Source organism: Puma concolor, chromosome C1 (genome assembly GCF_028749965.1).
Source record: "Puma concolor isolate L17-30 chromosome C1, mPumCon1.1.hap2, whole genome shotgun sequence".
Classification (NCBI taxonomy): Eukaryota; Metazoa; Chordata; class Mammalia; order Carnivora; family Felidae; genus Puma; species Puma concolor.
The window spans coordinates 171917324-171931252 of NC_141674.1; the positions used below are offsets into that span (position 1 = coordinate 171917324).

Consider the following 13929-nt stretch of genomic DNA (forward strand, 5'->3'; position numbering starts at 1 on the left):
GCAAAGAAACCATAATGGCAAGACTCCCTTGAACCAAAATTGTTTCACGAAAACTACTTTTTTATATATTGTAAAAGACATTCAAAATTATTTTCACAAAGCTCTTATAGTTTTTCTTAAGATTTATTAATAACCTAGTTAAAATTTATCAAACACTATGTATCTAAATACTTTTTATGAAGTAATTCATTTAATCCTCATAACAACCATATGAGGGAGATATTATTTCTCTATTTTTACAGATAAGAAAATGGATACAGGGAAGATGGTTAAGGAATGTGCCCAATATTACACACTCAGTAATTGGCAGAGTTGGGATTAGAACCCAGGTAGTCTGGTATCAGAGCAGACATTCCCAAATACTAAACTTCACTACCTCTATACCCTATACTGAATCTAAAATCTATAATGGAGGTGACTGGGTGGCTCAGTTAAGCATCCGACTCCCGATTTCAGCTCAGGTCATGATTTCACGATTTGTGAATCTGAGCCCCATGTCAGGCTCTGTGCTGACATCGCAGAGCCTGTTTGGGATTCTGTCCCCCTCTCTTTCTGCCCCTACCCTGCTTGCTCTCTGTCTCTCAAAACAAATAAAAATAAACTAAAAATAAATAATAAAAATAAAAATTATACTGGATCAATATATTCCTGAGTTTCCATGTACTATTTGGAATCTAACTAATGAGTTCTCTGGTTCACAATTAGATAACACCATACACAGCTATTATTCGCATCCCATTATGTTTTTCATAAAGAAGTTTATCTAACTATCCACCCTTATACTATTTCATATGCCTATTAAAAGCAATCTAAAAACCAGGTCCTACCTTGCTATGGGGTACAAATTCTTCCATCATTTTTTTTAAAGGGTTTTCATAATCCACAATCATCTGACCAAGGCGTGGGTATTCTCGGTCACTTAAAATAGACATATCAAATTTCAGTGAGTTGTTAGCCATCAAACTGAGAATTTCACAAAGATCTGTATAATGCAGGTCTACCTGGCTCCATGGGTCATTTCATGAGCATAGTTGTATAATCCAATGATTGCCTTCCTTTCTTCAATTCGAGACAGTAGTATCATTAGTGTTGTATAGGTTATAATCAAATCTAAGTAGTTCTTTGTTAAATCAAAGTTTACAGTCTAGAAAACAAAAATCAAGTTTAACCTCTTATTTTGTGAACTTTAAGACACACACGCACATACACAATCTTCATGGCAGCTACTAAAAGTCAATAATCTTTAGTTATTTATTTTATGCCTACTTCTAAAATTCTAATTCCTTTCACCAAAAACATACCTAAAATTTAGAAGTTACAGGTAACAGTTTCATGTTGGTGACACAATTTTATGGATGACAAAAAGCTTGTTATTGCTTTATTTAACTGGTAAATAGTTTAAAAGGATAAATAAAACCAGAATAAGAAGAAATATGGAGCCAATCTCACTAAGCAAGAAAAAGGAGTACTAAATAAAAAAGTAATGGAAGTCATTTAGTAGTAAATTGTCAATGGAGGCATTTTTCACTCTGACTTCCTGTATCTAGAAATTGTCGTACCTAAGATTCTATCAAGTGTGCCTTTTACAGAGAAAAATATTATTCACTTAACTTTTTTAAATTGCAATTACTAAAATAAAATACTAAAATTAACAACTATTTTCCAATACACTCAAGATTTATACTCAGTGACAATGAAATAAGTAAAAATAGAAAATACATTATAACTCCTTACCTTTAAAAAGTGCTACAAAATACGAGCTCCATGCTGACAGCTCAGAGCCTGGAGCCTGCTTCAGATTCTGTATCTCCCTCTCTCTCTGCCCCTCCCCCACTCATGCCCAGTCTCTCTGTGTCTCTCAAAAATGAATAAAAACGTTAAAAGAAAAAAAAAAAGAAGCTACCAGGAGAGAATCAGGAGTTTTTCTGAAAATAATACTTACGATATCAAAGAAGACTTGGCAAACATCAATAGTGTTCAGCAATTCACAAACATGGTCCTGAAAATAAAAGCTTATGTTAATTTTCTACCTAGGTAAATAATACTAAATTTAGAAAACACAAAAATAAAATATATTTTAAATTGTAGTTGCAAAAGAATTCTTATTTTATTATCTACAAGTGACAAAGCAATTTATACAATTAATAAACATCAACCTACTTCTGAAATATTAAACTTTATATATTAAAATACATACCTTAAATTCCATAACATCTACAAATGTAAAGTAGTATAATGCCAGATTTTTCAGAATCTCTGATTTTTCTTTCTGTAGCTGTGCAAGCTGTTGCTGTAAAAAAACAAAATTAGAATGCATTTTTCATTCAGAACAAAAATATTTAATTTTACTACAAACTATTTTCTTTTATGATTGCTATATGGAAGCACAAGCTCTTAGAACAGTATCTCTAGATGATTAAGGCTTTTTAAAAAAAACCAAAATACTTGACATAGCAACTGCTAATAGTGATCAGCAACTGACAGTGTGAGGCTATAAAACCAATCAAAGCAGATTAGTACCAAACTGCACTACTATTAAGGAAAACTGGAAAATGTTAGGGAAAGGTATCAAATGAACTCTTTAAAAAAAATTAAAAACAACTCATGAGAGCATGATCACATTACCAGAAGTGAGAGGAAAAAAAAGGATGATAAACACTGTGACTTACACTACAAAAAAACAATATGCTTTATAAATTTGGAACTTACCAAAAAGAACATCCAGGCAAAGCCACGTTAAGCATGCAAAATAAAATGTAGATACAAACATAAAATACAGTAACGGTTCCCTGACCAGATCCACAAAACACAATAATACGTTAAACAAAAGCAAAAAACCACAACAACAAAAAAAGAAATGAGAAAGAAGCAAAACTAGAGTTAAGACACTGGTAAACATGAAAGAGGGAAACGTGAATATAAAAGATAAATATTATCCAATCAACTGCATTACTAAATTTAAAAAGCCCTAGGTTTTCTTTTCAAAACTGTAAGTTCTGGAAGAATCCAGCCACATTTAACACCCTGTATCATAAGACTGACAGAATTCCAATAAACCTTCTAGAACCTTGATATTCTCAGTGTAGTCCACAGAAGAGCAACTCCACATCATTTAGGAGCTGATTAGAAAAGCAGAATCTCAGGCCCAAGGAAGATCTACTGAATGAGAATTTGCCTTTTAACAAAATACCCAGGTGATCTGAATGCACACTAAATGTCTGAGAATCACTTGTCTAGAATGTGAGAAAACTAGAATACGGAAAAGTGGTTTGAAGTAACAAAATTGCTGTCATAGTCCACATAATTTTGAGGCCCTCATACGGTTCTTACTTATACAGGAGAGTTGGGGGAAGAGGTGCCCCTCTACATAATTGTACTGAACCATTATGATAAGCCAGAAAATTTACAGCAGTGAGTGCAACATCAAGGGAAAATTCAAAAAAAATTCTGACAAGACAGTTTAAAATAGCAAGTATAGCAGCCTAGTAGACCCATCTAATATAGGGTAAACTACCCTAAAGACTGCAGTCCCTGAAGACATTTAAAGAATTATGTCTAGAAAATGTGTAAATGAAGTACCTCATTACTTCCTCATAATGCCAGACATATTAAAGTGTATACTTACAGTGATGTGTAACTGGTTTTAGCTTTATCTATGAGTAACTGACTTTATTTTCAACAATGTATCTGTTTCAAAACACTTCCATGTTTATATGCACATTTTTAATCATTACCACTCATCAAGCAGATACTTATACAAAAATGACTATTTTCTGGGGGTGTCAAGTGGACAAAATGGGTGAAGGGGAGTGGGAGACACAGGCTTCCAGTTATGGAATGAGTAAGTTAGGGGAATAAAAAGTATAGCATAGGGAATATTGTCAGTGGTGTTACAACAGCATTGTATGGTGACAGGTGGTAGCTACACTTGTGGTGAACGTAGTATTAACATATAAACTTGTGGAATTACTGTTATACACCTGAAACTAATGTAACACTGTGTCAACTATACTTCAACTAAAACTAAATTAATAAATTTTAAAAGATTCTATTTCCTCAGATTATATTACCTTTACCTTTAAGTTCAACAATAAACCTTTATGATTGATGACTTAGTCTTTTTTTTTTTTTTTTTTTTTTGCTTTTCAGTACTTTAAATTTGAGTTTTGAAATATAATAGGTAAAGTATACTCATAAGAAGCAACAGTATAACTCAGTTGCTACTGGGCTTAATTATTAATAGTACCTCCTTTCAATTTCAGCATCCTAGTTTGGACCAAAAAAAAAAAAAAAAAAAAAAAAAGACAGAGTCACCATCTCATTATGGCCTTAATGATCTTTTACACACATTTTATTTTACATATTAAGAACCTAATGCCCACAGAATGTAAAAGAACTGTCCTTTCTACCATTCTGTATGGTCACCACCTCCCTTTTTAGTAATAAAATCTCATTATGGTCTAAATTTCTCATTCAACTTTATTTCCCCCAAACCATATGTAACTAGCCTCAAAGTGACTAAAAACATTCACTCCACTAACAAATGTCTGAATTCAAAACAGTCAAGTTTTCAAGGCCTTACACAATTTGGTTCTAAATAAAATTTACCTTCCCAATCTAAAATTTCTCCTACATTCGTTCATACACAGTACCTAAAACAAACTATTCCCTATTTTCTATACACATCTCATATTTGTTTCCTCTACTGAGATGTCCAAATCCTACTATCCCCAAACTATTCAGTTTAAATGTTAACCTATCTTCAAAAACCATGCCTGATTAAACTTCTTCCCTGAATGCAAGTATTAGCTCTCTCTTCTAAATGTGTATAATTTCTAACCGTATCATTTTCTACCCTGTATCACAGCTTTCTCCAGCACTATAAGACAGTGTACCAAACTCATTTTTTTCAATCTCCACAGCCCATATCGCATTGCTCTGAACATAAAAAAGTATCCAACATAAACATCTATCAGAGGAGAGATTATGACAAATTTAAAAGGTTTTTATGTCAATCATAGATGACAAATTTTGCTAGAAAGCCTACCTCTTATTGAACAACCAAGACTAACTGACTTAACCATTAGAGCCTAATACTCTCATCATTAGCCAAAATAATGTACATGAGAACATCTGACAGTTCCTGGCACCCAGAAGCTATTCATTCAATATTAGATAAATGGCAAAGGAGGCTAAACAAACCATTTCTTCAAAACAAAAGAAAAGCTATTTTAAATAATGTAGTACTACTCATAGTACTTCTAGTAAGAGCTGGTATTATATGAGCACACACTCCTTGCCAGGCATTGTTCCAAATACTCTACAAGTATCTCACTCAGTTGTCCCAATTATATTCCCTATTTAATGACAATAAATTCCATAAAGTTCTGTATGAAAGAGATCAATTATAACAACAAAGAACAAAAGTGTCTACAACTTTAAGACTTCAACCACAAAAAAAGAATGGTACCTTTTAGTTCTTAAAGTGAAAGAGAGTAGATACTACTAAATGTATTTAATTTTAGGTTCATCATCTCATTGTTTTATAGTAAACAAAAAGCAGGAAACAGCTAAACAACAGATCAATAATAAATTGTTTGATGTAACAGAACAGAATTAGAAAAGTGTAATTCTGAGAACTGATTCTATTCATTAATACTTTAAAAGCATTATTTTGGATACTTAGATTAACTATATACATTAGCAAAATATTTGTACAATGCTTTCACTAAATTTCAAACCATGGATCCTTATTCTTAACATTCAAAGTAAAAAATATGTAAAAACCGAAAACAAACAGGAAAAACATTAGCAACACAGATCGTAAAAACATCGTATCTTTGCACTGAAAAATGTTGGTTATCAATCTTTGTCAAATTAAGAAGCATTTTACACACAAAATAAGTATCTAAAAAATTCACTGAAATGTAGTATTTACTAGTTTTTACTCTTTCAAAGAAAAATTACTGGCAAATTACAATAAAGAACCAATGCCTAAGATGGCAACTCACTGATTTTCTTTTTTTTTTTTTTTTTATTATTTATTTTTGGGACAGAGAGAGACAGAGCATGAACGGGGGAGGGGCAGAGAGAGAGGGAGACACAGAATCGGAAACAGGCTCCAGGCTCTGAGCCATCAGCCCAGAGCCTGACGCGGGGCTCGAACTCACGGACCGCGAGATCGTGACCTGGCTGAAGTCGGACGCTCAACCGACTGCGCCACCCAGGCGCCCCGCAACTCACTGATTTTCAAAGAAATGTGGCTATAGTTCTCTATTCACCTATTTCAAGTATTATGTTCTTTCATTGTCAAAACTGCTTATGCATAATAAACTATTTTTCTTGATCTAAATTATGCTAGTATTTTGTTCCTTTTAAAAACCAAGTACAGTATGGAACCCAAATAGCCAAAGCAATCCTGAAAAAGAAAACCAAAGCTGGAGGCATCACAAGTCCGGACTTCAAGCTGTATTACAAAGGTGTAATCATCAAGACAGTATGGTACTGGCACAAAAACAGAAACATAGATCAATGGAACAGAATAGAGAACCAAGAAATGGACACACAACTATATAGTTAACTAATCTTTGACAAAGCAGGAAAGAATATCCAATGGAAAAAAGACAAGTCTCTTCAGCAAATGGTGGTGGGAAAACAGTACAGCGACATGCAAAAGAATGAACCTGGACAACTTCCTTATACCATACAGAAATGTATACTCAAAATGGATGAAAGACCTAAATGTAAGACAGGAAACCATGAAAATCCTAGAGGAGAAAACAGGCAGCAACCTCTTTGACCTCAGCTTCAGCAACTTCTTACTCAACCTATCTCCAGAGGCAAGGGAAACAAAAGCAAACATGAACTATTGGGACCTCAAGATAAAAAGCTGCTGCACAGCAAAAGAAACAATCAACAAAACTAAAAGGCAACCAATGGAATGGGAGAAAATGTCAGATAAAGGGTTAGTATCCAAAATCTATAAAGAACTTATCAAACTCAACACCCAAAAAACAAATAATCCAGTGAAGACATGAGCGAAAGACATGAACAGGCACTTTTCCAAAGAAGACATTCAGATGGCTAACAGACATGTGAAAAGATGCCCAACATCACTCATCATCAGGGAAATACAAATCAAAACTACAATGAGATACCACCTCACATCTGTCAGAATGGCTAAAACTGACAAAACAGGAAACAACAGATATTCACAAGGATGAGGAGAAAGGGGACCCTTTTGCATTGCTGGTTGAAATGCAAACTGGGACAGCCACTCTGGAAACAGTATGGATGTTCTTCAAAAATTTAAAAACAATTACCGTACAACCCAGCAATTGCTCTATTAGGTATTTATCCAAAGGATACAAAAATGCTGATTCATAGGGGCACATGCATCCCAATGTTTATTTATAGCAGCACTATCAACAAAAGCCAAAGTATGAAAAGAGCCCAAATATCCATTAACTGATGAATGGATAAAGAAGATGTGTACACATAAACACACACACACACACACACACACACACACACACACACACACACACACAATGGAATATTACTCCGTGATCAAAAAGAATGAAATCTTGCCATTTGCAACAGCGTGAATGGAACTAAAGTGTATTATGCTAAGTGAAATAAGTCAGTCCGAGAAAGACAAATATATTTCACTCAAATGTAGAATTTAAGAAATAAAACAGATGAACATAGGGGAAGGAAAAGAAAAATAAGATAAAAAGAGAGAGAAAGGCAAACCATAATAGACTCTTAAAAACAGAACAGGGTTGCTGGAGGGGTGCTGGGTGGGGGATGGGCTAAATGCATGATGGGCATTAAGGAGGGCACTTGTTGGGATGAGCACTGGGTGTTATATGTAAGTGATGAATCACTAAATTCTACTCCTGAAATCATTCTTACACTATATGTTAACTTGGATTTAAATCAAATTTAAAAAATAAAAATGAAAATTCAAAAACAAAACAGTAACAACCAAGTATAGAAGTTTGGTCTCAGAAAAAGCTTTGTTCAGTTTCTTAATATGATATTCTAAACCACACTTTTAAAAATATGAGTCCTGAGAAGGTATTTGGGTAAACCTCTTATGAAAGGAACTGTCAGCTACCACCCTTTGTCATTAACTCTCATCTAGACCACTACACTAGCCTCCAAACTGCTCTCCAAACTTCATCTTTGACTTCTTTAGCCTCACTCAGTAGCTGTCATACAGGTCTTTCTCCTCTGTTCATCAAATTCATCAAGGTTGGTCCCACCTCAGAGCCTCTGCACTTCCTTTCTCAAGTCTGGGATGTTTTTGCCACTTGTTTGCATAGCTCACTCCCTCACTTCTCTTCAGAGAAGCCACTGTTAAGCACTCTTATCTAAAATAGTCTCCTTTTGCTTTTTTTCCCTCTTCTACGCCGTCCTTGTGTGTGTGCCGCTGGCCACTTCTCGCCATGTCTTCTCACAAGACTTTCAGGATCAAGCGATTCCTTCCCAAGAAACAAAAGCAGAATCGTCCCATTGCCCCGTGGGTTCGGATGAAAACTGGTAATAAAATCAGATACAACTCCAAGAGGCAGAATTGGAGAAGAATGAAGCTGGGTCTGTAAGGGATCGAACATGAGATGGCACACGTTTATGCTGCCTGAAAATCAGGTGTTTCTATTCCATCCCTCCCTACTGCCTGACCAGTAGATCTGTTTTATCAGGAAATCGACTTTTCTCTGTTACGATGCTTCTGCACCTGTAGGTTGGTTCAGTAATAAACATGTGAGACCTTTTGGTTCAAAAAAAAAAAAAAAAGTCTCCTTTTGGGGCTCATGAGTGGCTCAGTTGGTTAAGCATCTGACTCTTGATCTTGACTCAGGTCATGATCTCGCAGTTCGTGAGTGGAGTCCCACATTGGGCTCTGAACTGACAGCGTGGAGCCTGCTTGGAATTCTCTCTCTGTCTCTGTCTCTGTCTCTGTCCCTACCCCACTCGTGTTCTTTCTCTCTCTAAATAAGCTTAAAAAATTTTTTAAATAATAAACGTAAAAATAAAATAAAATAGTCTCCTTTCCTCCTTGCTCTTTAACTGCTTATCCTGCTTTTTATTTCTTCCTACCACTTATCACCAAATCAAAGTATGTGTTTATTTCCATTAACTGTTTGTTATCTAAAAACCCAACTTGAATTTAAATCCACGGAGCAAGAAGGTTTGTAACACTCTCTGCTATATCTCCAACATCAAGAATACCAGCACAGGGGCGCCTGGGTGGCGCAGTCGGTTAAGCGTCCGACTTCAGCCAGGTCACGATCTCGCGGTCCGTGAGTTCGAGCCCCGAGTCAGGCTCTGGGCTGATGGCTCAGAGCCTGGAGCCTGTTTCCGATTCTGTGTCTCCCTCTCTCTCTGCCCCTCCCCCGTTCATGCTCTGTCTCTCTCTGTCCCAAAAATAAACGTTGAAAGAATACCAGCACATAGTAGGATGTACAATTAATCTATCAATTAATTTCCAATCATCAAGATTCTCAATGTAAAAATCATAGTCAATTTTTAAATTGCATTGCTGATTATAAATGAATGCAATATCAGGTATCAACTCATGTCTCAAATGAGTTTATGTATCCTAACACAGACTGGTGATTTAATCCCTGGAATAAATCCCCAAAGTTGGGCAAAATATTTTATTATGTCCTTCCAGGATAGAAAAGCATAAAACAAGGAAACAAGAAGCGTCTAAAAAGAATGGCATATTCGATCCAATATAAGCGAATCTAAGATTACCTGAAAATCCAAATCAGCACAAAGAGTACTCATTTTACTTTTTTAAAGATTTTATTTTTAAGTAACCTCTACACCCAGCAAGGGACAATGCCAAGATCAAGAGTTGCGGGTTCCACCAACTGAGCCAGCCAGGTGCCCCAAGAGTACTCATTTTAAAAAAAAGGTTCATAACATTTTGTAGGATTCTCCTTCTATCATATACAAAATGATTCTACTGGTAGTCAGTATTTCATAAATGCATTTTTCTGAGCAAAGGGTAGTAAATAAATTTCAGGGAAGTATCCTTAACACCTGCCTAGTAATTAAGCATGACTGAGTATTTAAAATTTGTTACTGAATCTAATCCTCATAAATACTCTTCAAGGTACATGTTTTTTACAGCAATAAAATATACATAACACAGAATCTACTTTAACAATTTCAGCCATTTTGAAATGTGTAGTTCACACTTAAAAATATACTAACATTGTTGTACAACTATCACTCCCATCTGTGTCCAGAACATCTTATTTTTTTTAAGCAGGCTTCACACTCAGCAGAGCCCAGTGTGGGGCCTGAACTCACCACCCTGAGATCAAGACCTGAGCTGAGGTCAAGTCCAATGCTTAACCAACTGAGCCACCGAGGCGCCCCCCTCCTCCCCCCCGAACTTTTATCTTCCCAATCCAGGTATATTTTTATCCTCACTTTCCAGATACAGAAACAGACCATAAAGAGGGCAAAATGCCAAATGAAGTCAATGAGACATCAAAGTTTAAAACACCTCTTCGATATACTTCAACATTCAAGTGTCCATACAATGATACAAAAGTAGTATAGGAACAAGCCAAGCTATAACTATTTTCTTTTCAGAAAATACTTGTATTTATTTGTAGTCTCATCAGACTATAGCTTCCAAGAACTCCTCTAATTCAACCTCCTCATTTTATATATTAAATTTTTTCAAATTTGTATTGCTAGTCATCGTTTAAATTAATTCCAAAGAACAGAGTTTTATATTTTAAAGAACAGAAAGGCAAAGAAATTAAAGGTTTATACATACCACTTTTGTAATAGGACCTTATTGCTCCTCCCATCAATAGTATTCTCTTTTCCCACCCTTACAATCTCAGCTGGCCTTGTGACTTGCTTTGACCAACAGAAAGCAGAAGCAATGACACTCTTAATGTGAGGCCTTGCAGCTTCTGATTTTGCTCTTTTTGGAACACTGCCCTTGAGTGCCATGTGTGAAGAGGCCTCAGATATATCATGAGGAAAGAAAAGTCTCAGTATCTTGCTATCTCAGTTAGGCCCACCCCCCAGCCAACCCACCAGCTACATGTAGTTGTGACATAAGGCTGGTGAGACAAACACAAGAACTGCCCAGTGAACCTACAGAATAAGAAATAAGTTGTTGTTTTAAGCTAATATTTGGGGTCATCTGTTATATAGTACTAAGTAACTGAAACAAAGACTAATAAGTAACACAAATTAAAACAATCTCTATTTCACCACCTGTGCACCTTAAGTTGCACCTGAAAAGATCCTGAAAGTTTAAGATTTCTGGTTACAGGATGGTCAAATTAATACAAACTCGTGAACTACTGTAACTTTATCATTAGTACTAGAAAAATCACTAATTATAGGTCCTAGAGTAAAGAGAGGTTGGTGTAACATATTTATATAAAAGGTAGTATACTGTGTTAATGATAATGTAATTTTTGTATAATGGCACCATTTTCCAATATAAATGAAGCTAGTTCCTCACATTCATTTTTAATAATTTTTATTTTTCTAATATGTGATTACCTTGCTTTCATAACCTGGGCACTGAAAAAAATCAAGCTTTTCTTACAGATTAGATGTCAATATTATAATCAATAATTATGCCGAACTATTTATGTCAAGATGGCCTCAGGTGCTACTGACATATCAAGGTAATAAGTCAACATTAAACTGTCCTTGATGGTTATACTTTTTTACTTTTTAAAGTTTTTATTTCTCTGGATGCCTGGGTGGCTCAGTCAGTTAATCACCCAACTTCAGCTAAGGTCATGATCTCACAGTTTCTGAATACATTTCATTTTTTCTGAAATACTTCCAGGACCACCTGGGTGGCTCAGCATCTGACTTTGGCTAAGGCCGTGATCTTGTGGTTAGTGATTTCAAGCCACACATGGGGATCCATGTTGACAACACGGAGCCTGCTTGGGATTCTTTCTCTCCCCGTCTCTCTACCCCTTTCTCACTCAAGCTCACGCAAGCGTGCTCTCAAAATAAATAAATAAACTTAAAAAAAATAAAAAATAAAATACCCCTTCTGGCTGTTGAAAATTGTTTTTCATAGCTTTATTAAGATACAGTTTATGGGGTGCCTGGGTGGCATGCTCTCTCTCTCTCAAAAATAAACATTTAAAAAATAAAAATATAAATCACTTAAAAAAGGTAGCTTACATAACATAAAACTCATCCATGATAAATGAACAATTAAATAATTTGCATAAATTTAGAGTTGTGCAACCACCAACCCTATCGTTTTAGAACATTTCCATTATCCCAAGATATACTATTTACAGTTAACCTCACTCTTACCCCATTACCCCCAGAACCAAGCAACTACTGATCTCTTTTCTGTCTCAACAAATTTGCTTTTTCTAGACACTTCCTATAAAATAGAACCACACAATATGTAGCTTTTTGCATCTGACTTCTTTCACTTAGCCCAATGTTTTGGAGTTCATCAATACTACAACATCTATCAGTAGTGTGTTCCTTTTAATTGCTGAATAGTATCCCATTAAATGGATATACCACATTTTACTTACTTATTCATAAATATATTATTCATTTAGTCAACAAATATCCCAACCTATTATATTATCAGGCATCATGAGAGGAGCTGGGGATAAAACTGTGAATAAAATGATGACCTTGCCTCTAAAAGAGTATATAGACTACTGAAGGATGTACATGTCAGTATGCAGGTAACTCTCACCTTTTTTTTTTTAAGGTAAATATCCAGTTTTAAAAGCTGGTTACACCACAATTAACTTCTAGGTGCAAGGTTCAAAAATGGTGAAACACTATAATGCTTATAATACAAGACAAAAACCCTCACCAACTAGTAATAACATGAAAGAAGTTTAAAGCACACACACACATTCCTTCCCCTTCCCAGTTTGAGAAAGACCACAAGAATGGTCAGAGCTTCTAAAGGTAGTGAGGATGGTGAGGAAGATGGGGAAAGTTAAAGGATACCCTAAAATAAAGAGGGCTCCCAGGGATTATTTTTCTTACATATTGACAGTTTGGTGGCTCATGTTAAATTTCCTCAATTTGCAGGCCTGTAAAGAGGAATAAAGTTTATGCTTAAACTCTCTTGGCTTCTTCCTGACCTTTTTGTTTATATGTTGTTCTTGGGAGATTTGGAAACAAGGTTAACTGGCATCTATGAATAACTCCCACTTAAGACCTGTAATACCCTCCTAATACCTTACATCCTCATCAATTCTTGGAACTCAGAAGCACCTCTGATCCATTTACCCTACCATTTTTTTCCTGTCACTTGCCTTCTTATGCCATAATACCGTTTTTAACCATTTTAAGACTGAGTGGCCCATCACTGGATTACTCCCTTATCTCTTTCTCCATCATGACTGCCTGATAAAACCCACAATAAGAGAAAGCATATACATATGCTGACTTGATCTCAACCTGAATTCATGACCATAAACCATAACTGAGTAGCAACACGACACCATTTTCACTGCCAATTTTTACTGTCCATTCATTCTCTCATTCTCAATGATTATGCCATTCCCTCTCTCTCTTAAAACACTCAATAATTCCATTTCAACTTCTGTTTCATGTTAGCCTGTGCTCTAGACTTAATACGTATACTTGGCTACTCAAAATCTCCACTCAGATTTCTAATATTTAGACATATTGAACATATCTAATATTGAGTTGTTGAGTACTATCCCCTTTTATGCCCGCGCCCACCCCAAACCTGTTCATCTTGGGTCCTTACCCAAGTAAATCTTGAGATCTGTTCAAGCCAAAATCTTGGGGTCATCTCTCATAGTCTCATGTACCCCATACCAATGGATCAGCAAATTACTGAAGACTCTATCTTCAAAATACATTTTCAGAATCTGAACATTTCATGGCTGTCTTCAAAGTAAT

At 35.4% G+C, this 13929-nt stretch overlaps 1 protein-coding gene and 1 pseudogene across 4 annotated transcripts in view; one reads left to right on the forward strand and one right to left on the reverse strand.

Annotated features, from left to right (window-relative positions):
• Positions 1–13929, reverse strand: part of NCKAP1 (NCK associated protein 1) — a 109454-nt gene that overhangs the window by 68417 nt on the left and 27108 nt on the right. For 2 of the 4 annotated variants that reach the window (XM_086719101.1, XM_086719100.1), the window contains 4 exons: positions 2198–2284; positions 1943–1999; positions 1002–1144; positions 828–918 (listed from right to left, as the gene is read on the reverse strand). In XM_086719101.1, coding sequence (XP_086575227.1) covers positions 828–918; positions 1002–1144; positions 1943–1999; positions 2198–2284 — 378 coding nt within the window. Of the gene's footprint in view, positions 1–827; positions 919–1001; positions 1145–1942; positions 2000–2197; positions 2291–13929 lie in introns of all 4 variants that reach the window. The other 2 variants (XM_025912573.2, XM_025912574.2) reach the window with 1 other exon arrangement.
• On the forward strand, positions 8425–8780 carry LOC112848771 (large ribosomal subunit protein eL39 pseudogene; annotated as a pseudogene).